The 27884-nt window shown below is 44.3% G+C and overlaps 2 protein-coding genes across 3 annotated transcripts; one reads left to right on the top strand and one right to left on the bottom strand.

Moving 5' to 3' along the window:
- Positions 1–1490: 1490 nt before the first annotated feature.
- On the bottom strand, positions 1491–11212 carry LOC123998844 (protein phosphatase 1A-like). 2 transcript variants are annotated; one of them, XR_006832357.1, is made up of 6 exons: positions 10254–11212; positions 9226–9797; positions 2478–2595; positions 2169–2332; positions 2025–2088; positions 1491–1909 (listed from the first exon to the last, which is right to left on the bottom strand). XR_006832357.1 is itself a non-coding variant. In XM_046304042.1 (6 exons), exons 1-6 carry the CDS (start codon positions 10648–10650, stop codon positions 1880–1882), a joined length of 1296 nt encoding a protein of 431 aa, XP_046159998.1. In that variant the 5' UTR covers positions 10651–11212; the 3' UTR covers positions 1491–1879. The 2 variants fall into 2 exon arrangements, 1 of the variants encoding a protein (XP_046159998.1); XM_046304042.1 differs by having other exon boundaries at positions 2218–2332.
- Positions 11213–17307: 6095 nt separating this feature from the next.
- Positions 17308–27652, top strand: LOC123998853 (reticulon-1-A-like). Its single transcript, XM_046304057.1, has 7 exons — positions 17308–17489; positions 25458–25668; positions 25867–26005; positions 26705–26774; positions 26981–27027; positions 27145–27203; positions 27446–27652. Exons 1-7 carry the CDS (start codon positions 17477–17479, stop codon positions 27546–27548), a joined length of 642 nt encoding a protein of 213 aa, XP_046160013.1. The 5' UTR covers positions 17308–17476; the 3' UTR covers positions 27549–27652.
- Positions 27653–27884: the final 232 nt, after the last annotated feature.

The following is a 27884-nucleotide window of genomic DNA, read 5'->3' as shown; positions in this document are numbered from 1 at the left end:
AGTCTTCCCAACCATGGTGCAGGTCTACAATTTTGTTTCTGGTGTCCTTTGACAGCTCTTTGGTCTTGGCCATTTGGAGTGTGACTGTTTGAGGTTGTGGACAGGTGTCTTTTATACTGATAACAAGTTCAAACAGGTGCCATTAATACAGGTAACGAGTGGAGGACAGATGAGCCTCTTAAAGAAGTTACAGGTCTGTGAGAGCCAGAAATCTTGCTTGTTTGTAGGTGACCAAATACTTACTTTCCACCATAATTTGCCAATAAATTTATTAAAAATCCTACAATGTGATTTTCTGGATTTCTTTCTCATTTTCTCTGTCATAGTTGAAGTGTACATATGATGAAAATTACAGGCCTCTCTATTATTTTTAAGTGGGAGAACTTGCACAATTGGTGGCTGACTAAATACTTTTTTGCCCCACTGTATGTAGGCCCTAAAGGTTTGTGGGCACCGTTTTTCTCCATTATAGTGCTATAATTTATTATTTAGTGTTGTGTAGTGGCTTTGCTAGCAGGCAACTAAAAATGTTGAGTTTGGCTCACCAAGATTTACATGCTAAAATCGCCACTGTTCATTACACATTTTTTTCAAAGAGAAATGTGCTGAACACTTTTATTTTATCTAGAGAAACAAATCCTCCTAGTGGACATGAATAAAATGGAGTCTCTTCGTTGTCTGTGATTTACCGTACGTCAGTAATAATTTATTACACGAAAACATTTAATGGTCTTGCATATCAGTTAATCACATAAACTATAAAATATTTTTTCATAATAAATAAGTAGCTTGAGTATCTGCATGATGGAGATATAACTGGATGTTGTGGTGCTCCCTGGTAAATCCTAAACAAGTTCTTAATCACATAATCTTTATTCTGTCTGAAAACAGTCAGAACATGTAATGTCTAAACAGTATGTAACTAAATCACATACAGATTTAAATCACATTTGATAATATATTAACAAATTCATGGATCTACTGACCATTCTTGGGTTTGTCTTGGTCATATGTCATATCACTGTAACATGCTAAAACTAATGTCATCAAGGTAAGTAATGCAGCACAGTACAGGTCATGCAAATCATACCAAACACAGGACTGAGAGAGAGAGGTTTGATGACTCTTAAAACTAAACATCAACCTGAAATACGTAAATAAATGTTTTTAGAATTTGACATTGTTATAGATAATATTGGATGAATATACAGTGGGGAGAACAAGTATTTGATACATTGCCGATTTTGCAGGTTTTCCAACTTACAAAGCATGTAGAGGTCTGTAATTTTTATCATAGGTACACTTCAACTGTGAGAGACGGAATCCCTGCTGCAGTATGTGCAAACCTGGTCAAGAACTACAGGAAACGTATGATCTCTGTAATTACAAACAAAGGTTTCTGTGCCTGATGTATCAAATACTTATGTCATGCAATAATTGCAAATTAATTACTTAAAAATCATTTTCTGGATTTTTGTTTTAGATACCGTCTCTCACAGTTGAAGTGTACCTATGATAACAATTACAGACCTCTACATGCTTTGTAAGTGGGAAAAGCTGCAAAATCGGCAGTGTATCAAATACTTGTTCTCCCCACTGTATATCAGATGGTTTGTCAACTACTGAATCATATTGCTGAGCCAGAATCTCTGTGTTTCAAAGCGCCAGGTCCTATAAAATAAAATGTTCCCCATATTGTATAAATATAAAATCTATAGTTTCAGCTTTCACAAATTGCATTGTACTTGTTACATCAGGATTTTACTTGGCGTGAGGGATGAGAGACAAAATTCCATTTGTGATTTGTTGAATTGCCACATAATGAAAACAGTTTTTTGGCATTGACTGTCTTCCAGAGACGTTTCCCAAGCGACAGAACCTAGACAAGCTTCTCAGAACCACCAAGCCCCTGGAGAAAAATGTAGACTGCAGTGAGGTGATTGTGCATACATTCTGACAAAGTCTGAGATTATATAGTTTTGGTATAGTAACTGAGACAGTTTGATATAAATACAAGCCCTTACATTAGGTGTAGTAGGATTGTGTGCCTCTTTCTTTTCGTAATAGGCGGAGATGATACAGTTCCTTCTGCAACACACAGGAAACAGGTTTAAGGACAAGCAGTTTCTCTACTCAGATGATCCTTACTGCACTTTGTTATTTAGTACCTCTTGTACTGTAATGAACTTTTAGCACCATGCATTCAGATGAATTTACTTGCTCTGCAGACCGCCTCCAGGTGGTAAGCCTGGGACATCAGTGTTTGCCAGAACAGTGAGGACAGAGAACAGGTCAGGCTCCTTCCCCTGAGTACTCAGTTCCTCATAAATCTCTATCAAAGGAAGAAGGCAGTAGTTACAAAAAAAACAATGATCAGGGGCAATTAACTATAGCAGTGTAAATCCTGTTGTAAACTCATGGATAAACTGAAGTGGGGGAATATAAGTATGCACACAACGACCGCCACATCACTGCACCTGCCACTTTGGACTCCAGCAGGTCTTCCAGCTCTGCCTCCTGGTGTATTGCTTCTGCTGAGAGCTGGGGGGCACCAGGGAAGCAGACCAAGATGATACTGATATTGTCCAGACTGCCCTGCAGAGGAGAACAAGCCAACCAAGATTAGTAGCTACAGTATGACCTCATGTTAGGAGATGACCTCATGTTAGGGTACAGTACAGACCTGACATGAGTACGTCTTACGTTTGTAGACAGGGTTGACTGTTATTAGTGAATCTTAGTGATGTATGCTAATAATAATAATAATAATAATATAATAATAATAATATATGCCATTTAGCAGACACTTTTATCCAAAGCGACTTACAGTCATGTGTGCATACATTCTACGTATGGGTGGTCCCGGGGATTGAACCCACTACCCTGGCGTTATAAGCACCATGCTCTACCAACTGAGCTACAGGACCACCATGCTGACCTCTGAACAGAGTGTGTGATAGGATAATCTTTCCAACCATTATGATAATGGTGAAAATCACCTGCGCTGTAGATGTTCTTGTTGGTCAAGTGCCAAATCAGGTGAGTGCCAAACAAGGCTTACTAGGCTACTAGCAGGATTACAACAGATGCCTGCTCTGAGGGCAGGTGCTAAGTAGTGACCTTTTACCTCCAATTACGACCACTTCTCTTCTGTATTCATCTGATCCTTACGAAATAAAGCCCCTTTTGTCGAAGAGGTCACCCATTCTCAACTGATAGTAGGTGTGTTAGAATAGATTGTTAGCCACAGGTAGCTGTTTTCAGTGACTGATGTTAGCCGTTGGTGACTGTGTTGGCTTTAGATTATGTGTGTCTGTCCGTAAAATGTGAGCAAGCAGCATTGGCTTCCCTGATGTGACCTGAGTGGGCCAATATAAGTCTAATGTACCAATGCTGTAGGCAACCTTAGCCTTTGTTTAACACTGGCCGTCCACACAGCAAAGCTAAAGCACTGTGTCTCCTTTCAGGAACATGAATAGCCTACTTCCTCCTTCATGCAGAACTGAACTGATTCTCGAAATGATTACTAAGGTGAAGTGTGGTGAAGTGTGTGAGAGGGTTAGAAACTGTGACATTGTCAGGTTGTTGGGTAGCACCTCTAAACTAGAACACTGTTATACAACCACAAGCCAGCCCAGCTAAGCTCACTTAGCTTGTGTACACACAGAGTATGTGTTTAATGGGTGTGTGCTGGTGTGTATGTGTTTGTAAAGGTCTTGTGGCACCACATATTCAATTCCAAGTAGTCTGTCTAAACCTGCTGGTATATCCTCAATGATCTTATTTCTTATCGCCATTTTTGACGCCATTTCCGGTCACAACTTGCAGACTCGTTTAAGTGTTGCTGTGCGTTTTGTTGCCAACCTTACTTTGCTACCTGACAACTTTACGGTTTTTACTTTTTAATAACCGTTTATATTTTTGTTTTTTCCCTCAATTCATCAGGACCTCCAACAGCCGAAGCTAAGTAGTAACATTAACATGATGCTTTATCTGGACGTGGTTCGTCAGGACCTCCAATAGCCGAAGCTAAGTAGTAACATTAACATGATGCTTTATCTGGACGTGGTTCGTCAGGACCTCCAACAGCCGAAGCTAAGTAGTAACATTAACATGATGGTTTATCTGGACGTGGTTCGCAGGACCTCCAACAGCCGAAGCTAAGTAGTAACATTAACATGATGCTTTATCTGGACGTGGTTCGTCAGGACCTCCAACAGCCGAAGCTAAGTAGTAACATTAACATGATGCTTTATCTGGACGTGGTTTGTCAGGACCTCCAACAGCCGAAGCTAAGTAGTAACATTAACATGATGCTTTATCTGGACGTGGTTCGTCAGGACCTCCAACAGCCGAAGCGAAGTAGTAACATTAACATGATGCTTTATCTGGACGTGGTTTGTCAGGACCTCCAACAGCCGAAGTGAAGTAGTAACATTAACATGATGGTTTATCTGACAGAAACTTTCAACCGGTTTTTAAGCAACGAGTCGGAGCCAGATGCCGAGGCTTCTCTGGTCTGTACTCCTCCCGTTACGGGGTCTGAGACGCCAAAGCTTCCCACCATTAGCTCTGACAAATTGAAAACTCTAGTCATTGGCGACTCCATTACCCGCAGTATTAGACTTAAAACGAATCATCCAGCGATCATACAGTTTACCAGGGGCAGGGCTACTGACGTTAAGGCTAATCTGAAGATGGTGCTGGCTAAAGCTAAAACTGGCGAGTGTAGAGAGTATAGAGATATTGTTATCCATGTCGGCACCAACGATGTTAGGATGAAACATAGCTTCAGCGTGTAAATCAGCTAGAAAGATGTGTCGGCATCGAGTAATTGTCTCTGGCCCCCTCCCAGTTAGGGGGAGTGATGAGCTCTACAGCAGAATCTCACAACTCAATCGCTGGTTGAAAACTGTTTTTTGCCCCTCCCAAAAGATAGAATTTGTAGATAATTGGCCCTCTTTCTGGGACTCACCCACAAACAGGACCAAGCCTGACCTGCTGAGGAGTGACGGACTCCATCCTGGCTGGAGGGATGCTCTCATCTTATCTACCAACATAGACAGGGCTCTAACTCCTCTAGCTCCACAATGAAATAGGGTGCAGGTCAGGCAGCAGGCTGTTAGCCAGCCTGCCAGCATAGTGGAGTCTGCCACTAGCACAGTCAGTGTAGTCAGCTCAGCTATCCCCATTGAGACCGTGTCTGTGCCTCGAGCTAGGTTGGGCAAAACTAAACATGGCGGTGTTCGCCTTAGCAATCTCACTAGGATAAAGACCTCCTCCATTCCTGTCATTATTGAAAGAGATCATGATAGCTCACATCTCAAAATAGGGCTACTTAATGTTAGATCCCTTACTTCAAAGGCAATTATAGTCAATGAACTAATCACGGATCATAATATTGATGTGATTGGCCTGACTGAAACATGGCTTAAGCCTGATGAATTTACTGTGTTAAATGAGGCCTCACCTCCTGGCTACACTAGTGACCATATCCCCCGTGCATCCCGCAAAGGCGGAGGTGTTGCTAACATTTACGATAGCAAATTTCAATTTACAAAAAAAACAAAAATATTTTCGTCTTTTGAGCTTCTAGTCATGAAATCTATGCAGCCTATACAGGCCTCCTGGGCCATATACAGCGTTCCTCATTGAGTTCCCTGAAGTCCTATCGGACCTTGTAGTCATAGCAGATAATATTCTAATCTTTGGTGACTTTAATATTCACATGGAAAAGTCCACAGAACCACTCCAAAAGGCTTTCGGAGCCATCATCGACTCAGTGGGTTTTGTCCAACATATCTCTGGACCTACTCACTGTCACAGTCATACTCTGAACCTAGTTTTGTCCCATGGAATAAATGTTGTGGATCTTAATGTTTTTCCTCATAATCCTGGACTATCGGACCATTACGTTTGCAATTGCAACAAATAATCTTCTCAGACCCCAACCAAGGAACATCAAAAGTCGTGCTATAAATTCACAGACAACACAAAGATTCCTTGATGTCTTTCCAGGAAATTGGAACGGAAATGGCGCCACACCAAACTGGAAGTCTTCCAACTAGCTTGGAAAGACAGTACCGTGCAGTATCAAAGAGCCCTTACTGCTGCTCGATCATCCTATTTTTCCAACTTAATTGAGAAAAATACGAACAATCCGAAATTCCTTTTTGATACTGTCGCAAAGCTAACTAAAAAGCAGCATTCCCCAAGAGAGGATGGCTTTCACTTCAGCAGTAATAAATTCATTAACTTCTTTGAGGAAAAGATCATGATTATTAGAAAGCAAATTACGGACTCCTCTTTAAATCTGCGTATTCCTTCAAAGCTCAGTTGTCCTGAGTCTGCACAACTCTGCCAGGACCTAGGATCAAGAGAGACACTCAAGTGTTTTAGTACTATATCTCTTGACACAATGATGAAAATAATCATGGCCTCTAAACCTTCAAGCTGCATACTGGACCCTATTCTAACTAAACTACTGAAAGAGCTGCTTCCTGTGCTTGGCCATCTTATGTTGAACATAATAAACGGCTCTCTATCCACCGGATGTGTACCAAACTCACTAAAAGTGGCAGTAATAAAGCCTCTCTTGAAAAAACCTAACCTTGACCCAGAAAATATAAAAAACTATCGGCCTATATCGAATCTTCCAGTCCTCTCAAAGATTTTAGAAAAGGCTGTTGCGCAGCAACTCACTGCCTTCCTGAAGACAAACAATGTATACAAAAAGCTTCAATCTGGTTTTAGATCCCATCATAGCACTGAGACTGCACTTGTGAAGGTGGTAAATTACATTTTAATGGCATCAGACCGAGGCGCTGCATCTGTCCTCGTGCTCCTAGACCTTAGTGCTGCTTTTGATACTATCGATCACCACATTCTTTTGGAGAGATTGGAAACCCAAATTGGTCTACACGGACAAGTTCTGGTCTGGTTTATCTTATCTGTCGGAAAGATATCAGTTTATCTCTGTGAATGGTTGTCCTCTGACAAATCAACTGTAAATTTCGGTGTTCCTCAAGGTTCCGTTTTAGGACCACTATTGTTTTCACTATATATTTTACCTCTTGGGGATGTAATTTGAAAACATAATGTTAACTTTCACTGCTATGCGGATGACACACAGCTGTACATTTCAATGAAACATGGTGAAGCCCCAAAATTGCCCTCGCTAGAGGCATGTGTTTCAGACATAAGGAAGTGGATGGCTGCAAACTTTCTATTTTTAAACTCGGACAAAACAGAGTTCTAGGTCCCAAGAAACAAAGAGATCTTCTGTTGAATCTGACAATCAATCTTAATGGTTGTACAGTCGTCTCAAATAAAACTGTGAAGGACCTCGGCGTTACTCTGGACCCTGATCTCTCTTTTGAAGAACATATCAAGACTGTTTCAAGGACAGCTTTTTTTCCATCTACGTAACATTGCAAAAATCAGAAACTTTCTGTCCAAAAATGATGCAGAAAAATTAATCCATGCTTTTGTCACTTCTAGGTTAGACTACTGCAATGCTCTACTTTCCGGCTACCCAGATAAAGCACTAAATAAACTTCAGTTAGTGCTAAATACGGCTGCTAGAATCCTGACTAGAACCAAAAATTTTGATCATATTACTCCAGTGCTAGCCTCCCTACACTGGCTTCCTGTCAAGGCAAGGGCTGATTTCAAGGTTTTACTGTTAACCTACAAAGCATTACATGGGCTTGCCCCTACCTATCTCTCTAATTTGGTCCTGCCGTACATACCTACACGTACGCTACGGTCACAAGACACAGGCCTCCTAATTGTCCCTAGAATTTCTAAGCAAACAGCTGGAGGCAGGGCTTTCTCCTATAGAGCTCCATTTTTATGGAATGGTCTGCCTACCCATGTGAGAGACGCTAACTCGGTCTCAACCTTTAAGTCATTACTGAAGACTCATCTCTTCAGTGGGTCATATGATTGAGTGTAGTCTGGCCCAGGAGTGTGAAGGTGAACGGAAAGGCTCTGGAGCAACGAACCGCCCTTGCTGTCTCTGCCTGGCCGGTTCCCCTCTTTCCACTGGGATTCTCTGCCTCTAACCCTATTACAGGGGCTGAGTCACTGGCTTACTAGGGCTCTTTCATACCGTCCCTAGGAGGGGTGCGTCACTTGAGTGGGTTGATTCACTGATGTGATCTTCCTGTCTGGGTTGGCGCCCCCCTCCTTGGGTTGTGCCGTGGCGGAGATCTTTGTGGGCTATACTCGGCCTTGTCTCAGGATGGTAAGTTGGTGGTTGAAGATATCCCTCTAGTGGTGTGGGGGCTGTGCTTTGGCAAAGTGGGTGGGGTTATATCCTTCCTGTTTGGCCCTGTCCGGGGGTGTCATCGGATGGGGCCACAGTGTCTCCTGACCCCTCCTGTCTCAGCCTCCAGTATTTATGCTACATTAGTTTATGTGTCGGGGGGCTAGGGTCAGTTTGTTATATCTGGAGTACTTCTCCTGTCCTATCCGGTGTCCTGTGTGAATTTAAGTATGCTCTCTCTAATTCTCTCTTTCTCTCTTTCTTTCTTTCGCTCTCTCGGAGGACCTGAGCCCTAGGACCATGCCTCAGGACTACCTGACATGATGACTCCTTGCTGTCCCCAGTCCACCTGGCCATGCTGCTGCTGCAGTTTCTACTGTTCTGCCTGTGATTATTATTATTTGACATGCTGGTCATTTATGAACATTTGAACATCTTGGCCATGTTCTGTTATAATCTCCACCCGGCACAGCCAGAAGAGGACTGGCCACCCCACATGGCCTGGTTCCTCTCTAGGTTTCTTCCTAGGTTTTGGCCTTTCTAGGGAGTTTTTCCTAGCCACCGTGCTTCTACACCTGCATTTCCTGCTGTTTGGGGTTTTAGGCTGGGTTTCTGTACAGCACTTTGAAATATCAGCTGATTGTCGAAGGGCTATATAAATACATTTGATTTGATTTGATGATTATTTTACAGGATTAAGATGATGAAATAGAAAATAAAGCCTCTACTAAAATAATGTAATCACAGATTGTTTAAATAACAACATGTCCGTGTGGCTCATGTTTAACCAGATCAGAGAATGTTGCCCTGTCTACATTAAGGAAAGTGCATCCACATTTTGACAGCGAATTGATACACTTATGCTCCAACATGTACATGTAGGGATTATTTATAAAGGTCACTGATGTGGTCCACATGCACTGATCTACAGGTGATCTATGACCATGAGTACTGACCTTGTAGAGGCAGAGGTCAATGACCTGGGAACAGACATCTCTGAGGTCAGTGCAGACGCGCAGCCGACTCTGGATGAAGGCACATAGCTCCTCGTTGGAGACCGTGTCCCACACCCCATCACAGGCCAGCACCAGAAACTCATCCCCGGGTGACCGCTCCACCACACACACCTCTGGCTCCGGAGACACCATCTGTTGGGTGGGCGGCCGGTTCACTGTCCCCTTGTAGCTGAAGTCCCCCAGGGCTCGGGACACGGCCAAGGAGCCGTTGATGCGCTGCAGGGACACGGAGCCGCCGGCGCTCTCGATGCGCTCCCTCTCCAGAGGGCTGTAGGGCTTGTGGTCCTCAGTGGAGAAGCACACCTGCCCTGCCTGGCACAGCATGGCACGCGAGTCTCCACAGTTGGCGAAGTAGATGTATCGTGGTGAGATGAGTGTGGAGGTCACGGTGGTGCCACCCCGCTCCCAGCCCTCACGGCGGGCTGCAGTCAGCAGGTGTTTGTCTGTGTGTAGGAAGCCATCTATGAAGCTCCCTCTCACTCGATCAGGGTGGTCCTCTGGCCCGATCCCTCCTACAAGACACAGACAGTACAGTAAGTACACCCATGCAGTAAGCATAAATAGGCAGTAAGTACACAAGCAGTAAGTACACACAGGAAGTTAGTTCACAGTGCACACAGGCAGTATAATTTTAAATGGTGTTATTCATTTATATACATAATTTATATAACCACATCAACACTGGCAAGATAAAATGGCAGTCACCAGTAATATTATTCTAAAATGTAGTGATCTTTTATAGTTATTACCAGGTATAAACCTCTCTCTAACACACTATTCAATGCATATTTGAGGAGTCACATGCTTTACTCCTAAGAGTATAATGCTGCATATAAATATCTGCTCTCGAATGAGCCATCATTGTTTCAAGATCTGTTCATGCATCTATTTTGAAGCAAGCATCTTTTTAAACTAAGAGATAAAACTGTCTGGTAAGTAACATGATAAGTCTGTCAAAAAAAATTCACCTGTAGCTAGGACCTGATCCAGCAGGTGTTGTGAAACGTACTGTGCCACGTTGTTTCCCGCGTGCCCGTCAAACACAGCAAAGAAGCTCCAGTCTGTCAGCCCTGCGCCCAGCTGAGGCACACAGTTGTGGTAGTCCTCCATGTTTGCCCTCCAGCCCTGCATGCTGCACAGAGCGTAGGTCAGGCCCCAGCAGGAGCATCCCTCCTCAGTCAACTTGTCCAGGATGGGACGGTCTAGGTAGGGGCTGGGGATCACCTCCTCTCTTTCCCCGTCTGTGTGCCCTGCCCCTCCATGCCCCCCTCCTTTGAAGAAGGAGCTGACCCTCTTCTCTGTCTCCTTCACCAGCTGCCGGACAAATGCAGGCATCTCCATGCTCCCCTTCCGTGCAGTCCTCATGGCTACAGCAGCTGACAGTGTGGACTGGGCGTCTTCTCTCCCTCCTGTGGGCCGTTGGCTAGGCCTGTGCCCTGCTGTGTGCTGCCTGTATAGGCCCGTTGCTCCAGGCCTCTCAGCGTATGGGTGCCCAGGTTGATGCTGTTGGTCTGGCTGACGTATTTTCTCTGTGTTGATGCTTCTAGCTGCTCACCCCCTTCTCTCTCTTCTCTCTTCCTGTTTTCTCTGGAAATCTCACTGATCTGCACTCTCTGCCATTTTTATACCTTCTCTGTCTTTGTTAGCGCTGCCTCTACTCTGTAGTCTTTTGATTTCACCTTCTCTATCTTTTTTTCATAGCTCTTCCTCATTCTCCATATTTTCGATAGCCTTGTTATTTTCACTGCCTCCTCTGTGATTGCTTGGCTATTTATGTTCACCAATCCCAGAGCAGCATAGCTCATCCATGTCATGCATGCACTGTCATTCTCCCTCTCTCCCTGCCTGTCTTCCTATCTGTGCCTATGATTTTCATTCCTCCCCTTCCAGCTCTCTGCTAATCTCAACCTTTAATGAGTCTGGATTATCAAGCTTCTACGCCTGCAGATTAGAGGAGTGTCAGCCTTTTATAATAGCAGCACAGACAGCATGTGAGAGGGTGGGACTGGGAGAGAGGGAGGGAGGGACTGGGAGTAAGGAAGTGAAGGAGGCAGGGAAAGAGAGAGACAGGAAGAGAGAGCGAAAGAAGGCTAATTTACATTATGCATTGATGCTCCCTTTGAAACCCATTATGAGCCATGCGGTGGTTCATTTTTTGTGTTTTACTTTGCCTTAAGCTGAATCTGTGAATGACGCACTTAGCTCTGGCCTTGGCCAGTATTCATTTAGAACTTGCCTGACACTATTCATACCCATTATTCATATGCAAATAAATACTGAACCCTGGTGTAGACTAGATTTGATTGATTCAAATCAAATCAAATGTTTTATCACATGCGCCGAATACAACAGGTAAATACTAACTTACATGCCCTTAACCAACAATGCAGTTTTAAGAAAATACCTCAAATAAGTCAGCTATAAGAATAATAAATGATTAAAGAGCAGCAGTAAATAATAGCGGGGCTATATACAGGGAGTACCGGTACAGAGTCAATGTGCGGGGGCACCGGCATCGAGGTACATATAGGTAGAGTTATTAAAGTGACAATGCACTTATAATAATAACAGAGAGGAGCAGCAGCGATCAAGAGGGGGGGGGGGGTGCAAATAGTCTGGGTAGCCATTTGATTAGCTGAGGAGGAGTCTTATGGCTTTGGGGTAGAAGCTGTTTAAAAGCCTTGTGGACCGAGACTTGGCGCTCCGGTACCGCTTGCCATGCGGTAGCAGAGAAAACAGCCTATGGTGGCTGGATTCTCTGGATTCTTTGACAGTTTTAAGGGGCCTTCCTCTGACACTGCCTGGTATAGAGGTCCTGGATGGCAGGAAGCTTGGCCCCGGTGACGTACGTACGCACTACTCTCTTTAGTGCCTTGCAGTCGGAGGCCGAGCAGTGATGCAACCACAGCTGCTCTCGGTGGTGCAGCTGTAAAAGCTTTTGAGGGTCCGAGGACCCATGCCAAATCTTTTCAGTCTCCTGAGAGGGAATAGGTTTTTTCGTGCCCTCTTCACAACTGTCTTGGTGTGCTTGGACCATGTTAGTTTGTTGGTGATGTGGACGCCAAGGAACTTGAAGCTCTCAACCTGCTCTACTGCAGCCCCCCGTCGACTAGAATGGGGGAGTGCTCGGTCCTCCTTTTCCTGTAGTCCACAATCATCTCCTTTGTCTTGATCACTGTTACGTTCCCCAGTTTCTGTGTTATAGCTTGTGTATTTGAGTGTGTGTTTCAGGAGACGGCTTCCTAAATTCTCCCCAAGCAGCTGATTGGTCGACTCCATGGCTAATTGGAGAGCTGACCCCGCCCCTTCGTCAAGACGCAGCTGTCGCCAATTATCCATTACTTCTGAAGCTATATAAAAGTCAGTGTTCTGTTCAGAAGAGAGATCATTGCAGAGAGATTGATTGTGATATAGATCATTGCTGAGAGAGGAGGTTGAGGGCTGAGGGGGTATAGCATGTTGGTCGTTGGTATGTACTATGTTAGTTGTTGGTATGTACTATGTTAGTTGTTGGTAGCAGCTTTGTTATGTTCTGTGTTTGTTGCTTTGTTAGAGCTTCTTTAATGGCCTGAGTTCTTTTCTCAGTTTTGTTGTGAAGTGGATTGTTTAACATTCTGTTTAATTTGTTCCCAGGGGGGAAAGGGGAAGGCACCTAGGGAGTGCTTAGGCAAGAGGCCCACGGGCATACATATACCCGTAGTATATTCATTGTCTAGGCACACTAGGTAAGACCTGGGCGGACCACACCCTGGATTTTGGTTAGTGCACCAGGTGGTACTAAATTAGGTAAGTAGTGGTTAGGCAGGTAAGAGGAGAGGGGGCTTTGATATTTACTTTCTTTGCTTTGGTTCCGTCCAGCCCATATTACCGTGTGAAGGAATAAATTCTTAGTAAGTGGTAAATTCTGCCTTGTCATCCTTACTCGCACCTACAGTCCATACCTCTTTTGCTTCACGTTGAGTTGTAGCAGGGTAGTGTGTTCCCTTCGAGGCGTGCGTAACAATCACGTTGAGGGAGAGGTTGTTGTCCTTGCACCACGTGGTCAGGTCTCTGACCTCCCTATAGGCTGTCTCATCATTGTCGGTGATCAGGCCTACCAGTTGTCATCGGCAAACTTAATGATGGTGTTGGAGTCGTGCCTGGCCGTGCAGTCATGGGTGAACAGCGATTACAGGAGGGAACTGAGTATGCACCCACATGTTGAGGATCAGCGTGGCGGATGTGTTACCAACCCTTACCACCTGGGGGCGGCCCATCAGGAAGTCCAGGATCCAGTTGCAGAGGGAGGTGTTTAGTCCCAGGGTTTTTAGCTTAGTGATTAGCTTTAAGAGCACTATGGTATGGAACGCTGAGCTGTAGTCAATGAATAGCATTCTCACACCGGTGTTCCTTTTGTCCCGGTGGGAAAGGGAAGTGTGGAATGCAATGGAGATTGCATCTGTGGATCTGTTGGTGCAGTATGAAAATTGAAGTGGGTCTAGAGTTTCTGGGATAATGGTGTTGATGTGAGCCATGACCAGCATTTCATGGCTACAGATGTGAGTGCTACGGGTCAGTAGTCATTTAGGCAGGTTACCTTAGTGTTCTTGGGCACAGGGACTGTGGTGGTCTACTTGAAACATGTTGGCGTTACACTCGGACAGGGAGAGGTTGAAAATGTCAGTGAAGAAACTTTCCAGTTGGTCAGCGCATGTTCGGAGTACACGTCCTGGTAATCCATCTGGCCCTGCAGGCTTGTGAATGATATTCTGTTTAAATTTCTTACTCACATCGGCTCCGGAGAGCGTGAGCACACAGTCGTCCGGAACAGCTCATGCTCTCATGCATGTTTCAGTGTTATTTGCCTCGAAGTGAGTATAGATGTTATTTAGCTCATCTCGTGTCACTGGGCAGCTCTAGCAGTCATTTTAAGCAATAATTAATGGGAGGACATTTAAGCTGGTGATATTAACCCTTCTCTTTCACAAGTTATCACAAAACATTTTTATTTGTGAGATTCACAGTGCCTTGCAAAAGTATTCAGACTCCTCGGATTTCTTCACATTTTATTGTGCTACAATCTACACAAAATACTCTAATGCCAAAGGGGAAGGAAAAGTGTGTGTGTGTGTGTGTGTGTGTGTGTGTGTGTGTGTGTGTGTGTGTGTGTGTGTGTGTGTGTGTGTGTGTGTGTGTGTGTGTGTGTGTGTGTGTGTGTGTGTGTGTGTGTGTGTGTGTGTGTGTGTGTGTGTGTGTGTGTGTGTGTGTGTGTGTGTGTGTGTGTGTGTGTGTGTGTGTGTGTGTGTGTGTGTGTGTGTGTGTGTGTGTGTGTGTGTGTGTGTGTGTGTGTGTGTGTGTGTGTGTGTGTGTGTGTGTGTGTGTGTGTGTGTGTGTGTGTGTGTGTGTGTGTGTGTGTGTGTGTGTGTGTGTGTGTGTGTGTGTGTGTGTGTGTGTGTGTGTGTGTGTGTGTGTGTGTGTGTGTGTGTGTGTGTGTGTGTGTGTGTGTGTGTGTGTGTGTGTGTGTGTGTGTGTGTGTGTGTGTGTGTGTGTGTGTGTGTGTGTGTGTGTGTGTGTGTGTGTGTGTGTGTGTGTGTGTGTGTGTGTGTGTGTGTGTGTGTGTGTGTGTGTGTGTGTGTGTGTGTGTGTGTGTGTGTGTGTGTGTGTGTGTGTGTGTGTGTGTGTGTGTGTGTGTGTGTGTGTGTGTGTGTGTGTGTGTGTGTGTGTGTGTGTGTGTGTGTGTGTGTGTGTGTGTGTGTGTGTGTGTGTGTGTGTGTTGTGTGTGTGTGTGTGTGTGTGTTGTGTGTGTGTTTGTGTGTGTGTGTGTGTGTGTGTGTCACCTGCGCAATATTTGCCCATTCTTTTAAAAATTCTTTCAGCTCTGTCAAGATGTTGGGGATCATGGCTACACAGCAATTTTCAAGTCTTGCCATAGATTTTCTAGCACAGGTCAAATCTGTAACTTGGCCACCACGGAACAAAAACATTTGTTCATAACTCCCCTATTATCTCATCCTGTCTGAGCTGACAAGGTAAAGATAAAACCTAATGCATTGGGACCAGCTCCTTCACAACATGGCTCAATTATTATACTAATGGTGACTCAAGAACATTCACTGTCTTCTTGGTAAGCAACTCCAGTTTAAATTTGGCATAGTGTTGTAGGTTATTATCCTGCTGAAAGGTGAATTCCTCTCCCAGTGTCTGGTGTAAATCAGACAAGCAGGTTTTCCTATTTTGCCTGTGCTTAGCTCCATCCTGTTTTGTTTTTAATCTGGGAACTCTCCAGTATTTGCCAATGTCAAGCATACCCATACCATGATGCAGCCACCAACACTCTGGGAAAATAAGGAGGCAGTTACTCTGTGATTTGTTGTTGGATTTGCCCCAAACATAAGGCTCTGCATTTAGGCCAAAAAGCATGTTCCTTTGCTGTTCCCCCCCCCCCACCCCCTCATTAATTACTTTAGTGCCTAATTGCCTACAAGATACATGTTTTGGATATTTTTATTCTGTACATTTGCATTCTTTTCACTCTGTCATTTAGGTCAAGATTGTAGAGTCCCTACAATGTCGATCCATCCTCAGTTTTCTCCCATCACAGCTATTGAACTCTGTAGCTGTTTTAAAGTCACCAATGACCTCATGGTAACATCCTTGAGCAGTTTCATTCCTGTCCTGTAGCTCAGTTCAGAAGGATGCCTGTATCTTTGATGTCTGGGTGGTTTAATCCACAGCATACATATTAACTTGACGACGCTTAAAGAGATCTTCAATGTCTGAATTGTTATTGTTACCCATCCACCAATCACTGCCCTTTATGAGGCTTTCGAAAAGCCTTTGTATTTGAATCTGTGCTTGAAATTCAATACTTGACTGAGGGACCTTACAGATGTTGTATGTATGGGGGACAGAGGTAGGAGTTGGTCATCCCCTATTATTTCATACAGAGTGAGTCCAAGTAACTTATGTGATTTGTTAAGCTGAATTTTACTCCTAAACTAATTTAGGCTTGCCTAAACAAAGGGTCTGAATACTTATGCAACTACTATATTTTAGTTATTAATGTTTTATTTATCAAAAAATATATGATAAACACAAAATGTGTAGAAATCAAAGGGGTCTGAATACTTTTGCAAACACATGATATATAATTTATTTCATTTGTAATTTTGTAATAGAAAAATACACAATGATGAAGGGGAATCTTATTTTGTCTTCACGAGAGTGCTTTTGTGTATGAATGTAACATTTCATTTTATTTAACTAGGCAAGTCTGTTACGAACCAATTCTTATTTACAATGACGGCCTACCAAAAGGGGATTATTTAATAAATAAATATAGAACAAAACACACGTCACGAGAGAACACAACACTACATAGAGACCTATAAGACAACTTGGCATTAACACACGACAACACAGCATGGTAGCAACACAATATGGCAGCAGCACAACGTAGTTGCAGCACAAAACAAGGTACAAATATTATTGGGCACAGACAACAGAACAAAACAAGGTACAAATATTATTGGGCACAAACAACAGCACAAAGGTCAAGAAGGTAGAGACAGCAATACATCACACAAAGCAGCCACAACTGTCAGTAAGAGTGTCCATGATTGAGTTTTTGAATGAAGAGATTGAGATAAAACTGTCCAGTTTGAGTGTTTGTTGCAGCTTGTTCCAGTTGCTAGCTGCATCAAACTGAAAAGACGAACGACCATAAGGGCTTTGTTTTATATGGGTTATGTATTCTTAACATCCTAAAATCAATCAACCCGTAACTCCTATAAGGATTAAATGCCTATACATAAATACTGACCTCTGGTAGAGTGATAGGCCTATGTTGAAAACCTGTTCCTATGATTGGCTTAGGGATCTTGTTTTCTATAACAGACAGGCCAAGGAACCAAGGGTCTCTCTGGAGACTAAGGAACTGTCTACACTTAAAAACATGCAGACGTCTTAGGTTCCCCACGTTATGTGAATGTGCAAGTGTCTGGCTGTGTGTGTGCCTGTGTGCCCTTAAAGAGGGGGTATCCAATTGGCAGGATAAAATTAGGCCAGCAAGGCCCTATACTGCTGACGGGGCTGGTAGGGCCAAAAAAAGATCCTAGCGAGGACCATAGGAGTGCAGGGGGTTCTAGGAGAGCAGCGAGCAGCAAGAGGAAGCGAGTGGGGTGGGTAGTTTGCACAGCAATCAGCTGCTAAAATGGCCATCAAAGGTAAGGTGGTGTAAATATGTGACTTGGTCTTAGGTAGACTTGACTTTTGTGTATGGGCTGAGGTCTCCAGCTGGTTTGGGACCAGTGAGAGGGGCTCTACTACTGGGCAGGTGGAGAATTACAGGGCAGGAAGATTAATTCTAATCAGTTCTCTGATAGAGAGCTACAGTTGGTGGAGATAGGGATAGACAACAAAAACAAAATTAGTTGCTGACAGAATGGTGTTTAGCAAGCCTCTTTCTTCTTACATACCTGTGAGGAGTGATGACTAAGATATAATCTGTTTTGGCGAATGTTGGTGAATCATTATGGGCACAGCTGTTGGGTATTTAGGGTCAATGGTTGGGGATAGGAGGGAACTCGGCTCTATCTATGAAACATTCATGGATGTTGGTTGTAATCAGATAATTGCCTTCTAAATTTACACTGGTGTTAGTGAGCTCACTGGAAGTTTCAGCTGTCACCGAAACGACATGTCAGTTTCACTGCAGATCTGCTGTGCATTTGAACTCTCTACTGTCTAATGTATATTGTGTGTGTGTGTGTGTGTGTGTGTGTGTGTGTGTGTGTGTGTGTGTGTGTGTGTGTGTGTGTGTGTGTGTGTGTGTGTGTGTGTGTGTGTGTGTGTGTGTGTGTGTGTGTGTGTGTGTGTGTGTGTGTGTGTGTGTGTGTGTGTCGCCTCACCACCCTATGAACTGATGTGTTGTGAACAGAACCATAAAGACAGTACATGGGTTTCTGTAACACTACATAAAGAGAGACCTAAGACAACAATATAGCAAGGCAGCAACACATGACAACACAGCATGGTAGCAACACAAACATGACAACAAAATGGTAGCAACACAACATGTTTGCAGCACAAAACAAGGTGCAAACATTATTGGGCACAGATGACTGCACAAAGGGCAAGAAGGTAGAGACAACAATATATCACGCAAATCAACCAAAACGGTCAGTAAGAGTGTCCATGATTGAGTCTTTGAATGAAGCGATTGAGATAAAACTGTCCAGTTTGAGTGTTTGTTGCAGCTCGTTCAAGTTGCTAGCTGCAGTGAACTGAAAGGAGGAGCGACCCAGGGATGTGTGTGCTTTGGGGACCTTTAGCAGAATGTGACTGGTAGAATGGGTGTTGTATGTGGAGGATGAGGGCTGCAGTAGATATGTCAGGTAGGGGGGAGTGAGTCCTAAGAGGATTTTTATAAAAAAGCTTCAACCAGTGGGTCTTGCAACAGGTATACAGAGATGACCAGTTTACAGAGGAGTATAGAGTGCAGTGATGTGATGTGTCCTATAAGGAGCATTGGTGGTAAATATGATGGCTGAAAGGTAAAGAACATCTAGCCGCTTGAGAGCACTGTCATGATGTTGCCCTCTTTGGGTACAATGAGCACCATCCCCCTCTCTCTGTCTCTTACACCCAGGCTGCTGTGGTCAGAGAGGTCGTACATTCCTGGAGGAGATGATCTCCTCATGGCCACAGTGTAGAGAGATAGTGAGTTTTCATATAGAGAACAAAGGAATTTCTTCCACCTCACAAAACTTGAGGTCCGAACAACATTTATGTTCTGGAGACGGTATAAAAGATCGGCGAAGAATCCAGCTACGAACTGGTCCATTTGGTACAATTTTGTGAAACTCATGGGAGACAATATGGCCACATTACCATAACATTGTTTATACAATAGCCTCAGATATGAGGCTTACATCTAATTGTTGAATGAGATGAATGAGGGAGGATGATACTGTTTGTGAAATTTTGTAATGTGATTTTGGACTGTTTAATGAAGGAAACTCCAATTCCCTTAGTTTAACTAAATCAGAGGACTAAATTAACTAAATCAGAGGACCGGACATGAGCACAGTTATGGTCTTGCATCCTCGGATAGGCCCTTTTCTGCTCTTCCAAATAAAATTCCCACCCGGGTTTACTATCAAGAGACCATGTATCTCTCAATTTCCAGAGAGGACGAAGGTTGAGACCAGTTTACCTCACCACGAGGGGGCCAAGGTTTGAGACCAGACCAGTTTGCCTCCACACGTGGTTAAACTCTTAGACTATCGATACAGACAGAACAAATCTTGATACTAAGTTTTTGACTAAATCATTGTATGAAGCCAATATTTGCCTTATGTTAAATAAAGGCAGAGAGATTTAAATAAAGGCAGAGAGGTAACAGATCCTGCTAAATATAGACCTATAGCATTGCTTAATTTCGACCAAAGTGCCTGCTAATATGTTGAACAAACATGTAACAGCCATTATTCCTCCGGATCAGACACAGGGTTTATCTCCGGCAGGTTCTATTTTTCTAATGTGCGTAGGCTGCTTAACAGTCTATATGCAAATCATGGGAAAGGCTTCAAGGCGGGCTATTACATCGCTAGATGCTCAAAAGGCGTTTGACCAAATAGAATGGTCATACAAGTTCAAGCAATCAGTAGGTTCGGATTTGGCGACTCATTTATCGTCTGGGTCAAAATGCTTTATGTCTGTCCAACAACCTCTATTCTGACCAACAGAGACAAATCAAGTCCCTTTGGGCTATCCACTCAGTCCTCTGCTCTTTGCTGTCGCCCTTGAACCCCTAGCGATACAAATAAGGGATCATCCTAATATCCAAGATCTTAAAGTTCAAGTAGGAAACATAGAAAGCCTCATTTCGTTATGCACAGATGGTGTGCTTTCCTTACCTCTCGGACCCAGTAGCATCCGTCTCTAACCTACTAGACTTAATCAATTCATTTGGCAAACTATCTTGCTATTCAATAAAGTGTGGGAAAGCATCTCACGTGTATCTCAGATAATATTACAGCAAGTGAGCTAGAGAGGATACCATTTAAAGTGGTGCATGACCACTTAACTTACCTGGTACCAAAAATACCTAGAAATCCACAGCTCATCTTCAAGTTTAACTAAAGTGAGCAGGTTGCAAAGCTAAAACAAAATAGAGAGCTGGATAATATTTCCTCTTTCTATGACGGCGCACATTAATGCCATAACATGTTTTTCTCTTCCCAGGTACCCGTAGCTTTGCCAGAATCTTCAAATGTTTCTTACCTCTTCATATTTTAAGACATTAGACTCACCAATCTTGCCATTTGTCTGGGGTTACAAAAAACATTGTATTTGTAATGCTCACTTGGAAAAGCCCAAGGAAACTAGCCTACCCATCTTTAAACATGAACTTACTGGGAACTGTGTTTTCCTGATAAGTTGGACATGGATGTCCGTCCCCCTGTGGCTACATATGGAAGTCAAGTCTGTAACATTCCTCTCTTCCAGCCTTGCATTTCTCTAAAGAAGAGTGCCCAAACAAACTGACAGGCAACAACTTTGTTTTGAGAAAGTCTAAACCAGATGAACCAGAAGAATTCTAAACCAGATTAAGCATGTTTATAAGGTGCCTGATACCTCTGTATACACCCTGATATGGCCGGCTCGGTCCTCCCCTCCCACTCCGTGGCTCGATGACTCATTGAGAGCTCACAGAACAGGGCTCCGGGCAGCCGAGCGGAAATGGAGGAAAACTCGCCTCCCTGCGGACCTGGCATCCTTTCACTCCCTCCTCTCTACATTTTCCTCCTCTGTCTCTGCTGCTAAAGCAACTTTCTACCACTCTAAATTCCAAGCATCTGCCTCTAACCCTAGGAAGCTCTTTGCCACCTTCTCCTCCCTCCTGAATCCTCCCCCCCCCCCTCCTCCCTCTCTGCAGATGACTTCGTCAACCATTTTGAAAAGAAGGTCGACGACATCCGATCCTCGTTTGCTAAGTCAAACGACACCGCTGGTTCTGCTCACACTGCCCTACCCTGTGCTCTGACCTCTTTCTCTCCTCTCTCTCCAGATGAAATCTAGCGTCTTGTGACGGCCGGCCGCCCAACAACCTGCCCGCTTGACCCTATCCTCTCTTCTCCAGACGATTTCCGGAGACCTTCTCCCTTACCTCACCTCGCTCATCAACTCATCCCTGACGGCTGGCTACGTCCCTTCCGTTTTCAAGAGAGCGAGAGTTGCACCCCTTCTGAAAAAACCTACACTCGATCCCTCCGATGTCAACAATTACAGACCAGTATCCCTTCTTTCTTTTCTCTCCAAAACTATTGAACGTGCCGTCCTTGGCCAGCTCTCCCGCTATTTCTCTCTGAATGACCTTCTTGATCCAAATCAGTCAGGTTTCAAGACTAGTCATTCAACTGAGACTGCTCTCCTCTGTATCACGGAGGCGCTCCGCACTGCTAAAGCTAACTCTCTCTCCTCTGCTCTCATCCTTCTAGATCTATCGGCTGCCTTCGATACTGTGAACCATCAGATCCTCCTCTCCACCCTCTCCGAGTTGGGCATCTCCGGCGCGGCCCACGCTTGGATTGTGTCCTACCTGACAGGTCGCTCCTACCAGGTGGCGTGGCGAGAATCTGTCTCCTCACCACGCGCTCTCACCACTGGTGTCCCCCAGGGCTCTGTTCTAGGCCCTCTCCTATTCTCGCTATATACCAAGTCACTTGGCTCTGTCATAACCTCACATGGTCTCTCCTATCATTGCTATGCAGACGACACACAATTAATCTTCTCCTTTCCCCCTTCTGATGACCAGGTGGCGAATCGCATCTCTGCATGTCTGGCAGACATATCAGTGTGGATGACGGATCACCACCTCAAGCTAAACCTCGGCAAGACGGAGCTGCTCTTCCTCCCGGGAAGGACTGCCCGTTCCATGATCTCGCCATCACGGTTGACAACTCCATTGTGTCCTCCTCCCAGAGCGCTAAGAACCTTGGCATGATCCTGGACAACACCCTGTCGTTCTCAACCAACATCAAGGCGGTGGGCCGTTCCTGTAGGTTCATGCTCTACAACATCCGCAGAGTACGACCCTGCCTCACACAGGAAGCGGCGCAGGTCCTAATCCAGGCACTTGTCATCTCCCGTCTGGATTACTGCAACTCGCTGTTGGCTGGGCTCCCTGCCTGTGCCATTAAACCCCTTCAACTCATCCAGAACGCCGAAGCCTGTCTGATGTTCAACCTTCCCAAGTTCTCTCACGTCACCCCGCTCCTCCGTTCTCTCCACTGGCTTCCAGTTGAAGCTCGCATCCGCTACAAGACCATGGTGCTTGCCTACGGAGCTGTGAGGGGAACGGCACCTCAGTACCTCCAGGCTCTGATCAGGCCCTACACCCAAACAAGGGCACTGCGTTCATCCACCTCTGGCCTGCTCGCCTCCCTACCACTGAGGAAGTACAGCTCCCGCTCAGCCCAGTCAAAACTGTTCGCTGCTCTGGCCCCCCAATGGTGGAACAAACTCCCTCACGACGCCAGGACAGCGGAGTCAATCACCACCTTCCGGAGACACCTGAAACCCCACCTCTTTAAGGAATACCTAGGATAGGATAAGTAATCCCTCTCACCTCCCCCCTTTAAGATTTAGATGCACTATTGTAAAGTGACTGTTCCACTGGATGTCATAAGGTGAATGCACCAATTTGTAAGTCGCTCTGGATAAGAGCGTCTGCTAAATGACTTAAATGTAATATTCTTTAATAATTATTTTGTTCCATCTCGGTCTGATAAGGTGTTTGTTGAATGGATGGAGAAGTGTCTGACCACAATTGAATAGTTATACATAAATAAGCAATTAGTATCATTCATCAACATGTTTCAAGCAGACCACCATAGTCTCTGTGCCCGAGAACACTAACGTAACCTGTCTAAATGACTACCGACCCGTAGCACTCATGTATGTAGCCATGAAGTGCTTTCAAAGGCTGGTCATGGCTCACATCATCCCAGAAACCCTAGACCCACTCCAATTTGAATATAACATATCCACAGATGATGCCATCTCTATTGCACTCCACACTGCCCTTTCCCACCTGGACAAAAGGAACACCTGTGTGAGAATGCTATTCATTGACTAAGGCTAAGCGTTCAACATCATAGTGCCCTCAAAGCTCATCACTAAGCTAAGGACCCTGGGACTAAACACCTCCCTTCTGCAACTGGATCCTGGACTTCCTTACCGGCTGCCCCCAGGTGGTGAGGGTAGGTAACAACATATCTGCCACGCTGATCCTCAACACAGGGGCCCCTCAGGGGTGCGTGCTCAGCCCCCTCCTGTACTCCCTGTTCACTCATGACTGCAGGGCCAGGCACAACTCCAACACCATCATTAAGTTTGCCGATGACACAACAGTGGTAGGCTTGATCACCGATAACAACGAGACAGCCTAATGGGAGGAGGTCAGAGACCCGGCCGTGTGGTGCCAGGACAACAACATCTCTGTCAACGTGATCAAGACAAAGGAGATGATTGTGGACTACAGGAAAAGGAGGACAGAGCACGCCCCCATTCTCATCGTCGGGGCCGTAGTGGAGCAGGTTGAGAGCTTCAAGTTCCTTGGTGTCCAATCACTAACAAACTAACATGGTCCAAGCGCACCAAGACAGTCTTGAAGAGAGCATTACAAAACCTATTCCCCCATAGGACACTGAAAAGATTTGGCATGGGTCCTCAGATCCACAAAAGGTTCTACAGCTACACCATCAAGAGCATCCTGACTGGTTGGTATGGCAACTGCTCAGCCTCCGACCGCAAGGCACTACAGAGGGTAGTGCGAATGGCCCAGAACATCACTGGGGCCAAACAGCCATCCAGGACCTCTATACCAGGTGGTGTCAGAGGAAGGCCCTAAAAATTGTCAAAGACTTCAACCACCCGAGTCAAAGACTGTTCTCTCTGCTACTGCGTGGCAAGCGGTACTGGAGTGCCAAGTCTAGGTCCAAGAGGCTTTTAAACAGCTTCTAACCCCAAGCCATAAGACTCCTGAACATCTAGTCAAATAGCTACCCAGACTATTTGTAGTGCCCCCCCCTTCCCCTCTTTACACCACTGCTACTCTCTGTTGTCATCTATGCATAGTCACTTTAATAACTACATGTACTTTAATACCTACATGTACATACTAACTCAACTAACCGGTGCCCCTGCACATTGACTCTGTATTGATACCCCCCTGTATATAGTCTCGCTATTGTTATTTTACTGCCGCTCTTTAATTACTTGTTACTTTTATCTATTATTCTTATTCATATATTGTTTAAACTGCATTGTTGGCTAGGGTCTCGTAAGTAAGCATTTCACTGTTCACCTGTTGTATTCGGCGCATGTGACTAATAAAATTCGATTTGAATTAAATAATACATTCAAACTCTTCCATTCACGTTTTTTCCTGTTATTTACAAGTCAGACACTATATCAAAGGGAAAATTCAAAATGTTGACACCCTCCCTGTACAACATTATTTTGTATGATTTGCTACAGCGTCCCCCCAATTCAAAACACCTCATCTCAGTTAGTCTCCTTTTTTCCAACTGTACAGAGGCTTTTACTAGTCATTTCAAGGAGACATGGAGTAAATAGTTAAATATTGAGATCTCAGATGATCTATGGGGAGAAGCCCTTTCTAGAATTCACTCCTGTTCCATCAATAGCAGATATCAATTGATACAATACAAAGTCATGCATAGACTTCACTACTCCAAAACCAAATTGCATAGACTTTACCCCCAGGTCTCCCCGCTGTGTGACAAATGCAAAGCCTCAGAGGGTTCATTTTAACTCATCTCTTTTGGCTCTGCCCCTACTCAATCATTTTTGGAGAAACATCTTTGGTATTCAAAGGTAAATGAGAGGGCCATTGAACTTGACCCAGAACTTTCTCTCTTTGGCTGCTCAGAGTCTGTTCTAAGATCATCCAATGAGGAACAACAGACTCTGATGTTTGAAATGGTGGCTGCAAAAATACTACAAATAAAAATCCTCACAGAATGGAAGTCACTTGTTAATCTCTACGACTCATCTATTTCTCCATCTCATTCACTTATTGTCTTCCACCACTTATTAATGAATGAATAAATAATGGTCTTAATTATCTATAGCCGCTCCATCCTCTCACTGTCTCTTTGCAGTAATGGACCTGATCTACTGGCGGGATGTGGGGAAGACAGGGCTGGTGGTCACAGGGCTGGTGATAGGCCTGGCTAGCCTGTTCCAACTCAGTTCCGTCACCATGCTGTCCTACCTGTGTATCTCCATCATGTGTCTCACCTTCCCCCTACGCCTCTACTACAAACTCCTAGAGCTGATACGGAAGATCCCTGAAGGAGTGCACCCCTTTCAGTAAGCACAGTTTACAGCAGTTATAATGCTGTAGTTTAGAGAAACATGATTCAACCTCAATATGTAATCATTGGAGCATGAAAAACCAACATTCATCTGTGAATGGCTCTGTGCATCTGTTGGTAGAACATTCTTCTTGAAACTAGGTATTTGTTTGATGATGTGTTTGTGCATGTGTCTGTGTGTGTGTGGTACTAGGTCTTATATAGGAGACGACAGCTCTCTGACAGATGAGGAGACTGTGTTGGTGGTGGAGGAGGTCGTGCTAATGATGGCCTTCGCCATCACAGAGATCAAACGCCTGCTCTTCATCGACAGCATCATGGACTCCATCAAGGTCAGAGGCCATTACCAATGTCCCTCAGAAAACTAAGAGAAAATTCAGTGTATTACTGTACTATACCGTAATGAGGTCTCTTCAGTCCCTTAGTCCAAAACAGACTACGGAAGGCGCACAGTACTATATAGAGCCATGACTACATGGAACTCTATTCCACATCAAGTAACTCATGCAAGCAGTAAAATTAGATTTAAAAAACAGATAAAAATACACCTTATGGAACAGCGGAGACTGTGAAGCAACACAAACACAGACACAGGCACAGACACATACATACACAGAAACAATAACATACACACACCTACACGTGGATTTTGTGTTGTAGATATGTGGTAGTCGTGTAGTGGCCTGAGGGAACACACTTAATGTGTTCTGAAATCTGTTGTGAATGTATTGTAATGTTTTAAAGATGGTATAACTGCCTTAATTTAGCTGGAACCCAGGAAGAGTAGCTGCTGCCTTTTACCATAAATAATACAAATTCAAATGTGTGTGGGGACTATGGAGGAAGGTAGAAGTCAAAGTCACATAATCACCAGCACTTGAATCAGACAACATAACTGGTTCTCCTGAGCTCTTACATCAGTAACATTAAACAATACATCAACAAAACATAATCATTGCTTCATAAGCTCACATGCTATTGCTTATGTTGCCAAACAATGCCAATCTAAAAAGCTGTTGCTCTGTTTTCAGTTTGTGGTGCTGCTGTACGTGTTGACCTATATGGGCATCACGACCAATGGTCTGACCCTGGTGATAGTTGGTGAGACCCTACTAATCCACTCAACACCTGTCTATATGACTGTCTTACACCACACGGTCCTACAGAACCATCCTCATACATCTGATAATTATCTCCTAATAAGTCCTGTTTCATTCATACTTGAAACTCCCCTAACTGCTCTGATCTGTAAATAATAACGTGAACATAGTTTGTTGATCTGATTTCCTTCTCTGTCTCTTTCGCAGGTGTCATCTGTGTTTTCTCTCTTCCTCTGTTCTACAAACAAATGCAGGTGAGGCAGTGAGCTCCTATTGTTCATAGACTAGTTGTTGAGAGATTATTATAATGTAATCCACATAACAGCCGCAAACAAAGGACTGTGTCTAATCTACACGTGTTTGGACGACAGGGGCGAATGAAAAGGATTAGCAAAGCGGTCAGAGGCCTCCTGAGGAAAATCAAAAACTTGTAAGTGCTGCACAAGCCTGTTCAAATGACTGATATGACTGTTCTCATCTTTTATATGGCTAATTTTATCACTAAACCCTACAGGGACATTTAATATCCTGTTCTAGAACATTCATGTCACAATAACCCAACAAACCTTTGCTAGCCACATTACAAATATCTCTTAATGTATGTCATTTTTTGACGCCATTCAAAAAAACACTGACTTCCCCATTTTGAAAGGATCCCTTTTGTCTTTGCAGGTTTAAGATGTTGTACAGTAAACTGAGACCCTCTCCTGCGACTACATCTGCCACAACCCCCACTCCCACCCCGGCCCCAAAACACAAACTCAAGTCAAAGTGATGAGACAGAGAGAGGGGGATCTATGGGAAAAGAGGGGGGTCACTCATACTTCTTATCTTATCATGCCACCTGGGATCAGGGGCTAGGCAACTCTGACGAGGGGAGTTGGGGTACATGCGGGGGGGGGGGGGGGGGGGATTTGGGAGGCTACTGGTGCTTTTATATTTCCATATTTCCATTTTTTTTGTGGTGTCTGAAATCTTGGAAGCAAGATTTCAAATCCAATGTTTGGTCTTGGTACATATAGGCCTACTGAAGATGTTTACAGACAAATGCATCATTCTTCGTCACAAATCTTGTTCTCGAGGCACTAGCTGACAGACACAAAGTCATAAA

This window comes from Oncorhynchus gorbuscha, linkage group LG16, assembly GCF_021184085.1.
Source record: "Oncorhynchus gorbuscha isolate QuinsamMale2020 ecotype Even-year linkage group LG16, OgorEven_v1.0, whole genome shotgun sequence".
NCBI lineage: Eukaryota > Metazoa > Chordata > Actinopteri > Salmoniformes > Salmonidae > Oncorhynchus > Oncorhynchus gorbuscha.
This window is presented reverse-complemented; position numbering and strand designations above follow the sequence as displayed.

Excerpts from the sequence above, each read along its gene's own strand:
- LOC123998844 (XM_046304042.1), bottom strand. The coding sequence starts at position 10,650 with ATGAGGACTGCACGGAAGGGGAGCATGGAGATGCCTGCATTTGTCCGG. Across the intron at positions 9,798-10,253 it reads GGATCAGGTCCTAGCTACAG|GAGGGATCGGGCCAGAGGAC; the intron begins GTGAATTTTTTT and ends TGTGTCTTGTAG. Across the intron at positions 2,089-2,217 it reads GGAGGCGGTCTGCAGAGCAA|AAGGAACTGTATCATCTCCG; the intron begins GTAAATTCATCT and ends TGTGTGTTGCAG.
- LOC123998853 (XM_046304057.1), top strand. Across the intron at positions 26,775-26,980 it reads TCTGACCCTGGTGATAGTTG|GTGTCATCTGTGTTTTCTCT; the intron begins GTGAGACCCTAC and ends TCTCTTTCGCAG. Across the intron at positions 27,204-27,445 it reads CTGAGGAAAATCAAAAACTT|GTTTAAGATGTTGTACAGTA; the intron begins GTAAGTGCTGCA and ends TTGTCTTTGCAG.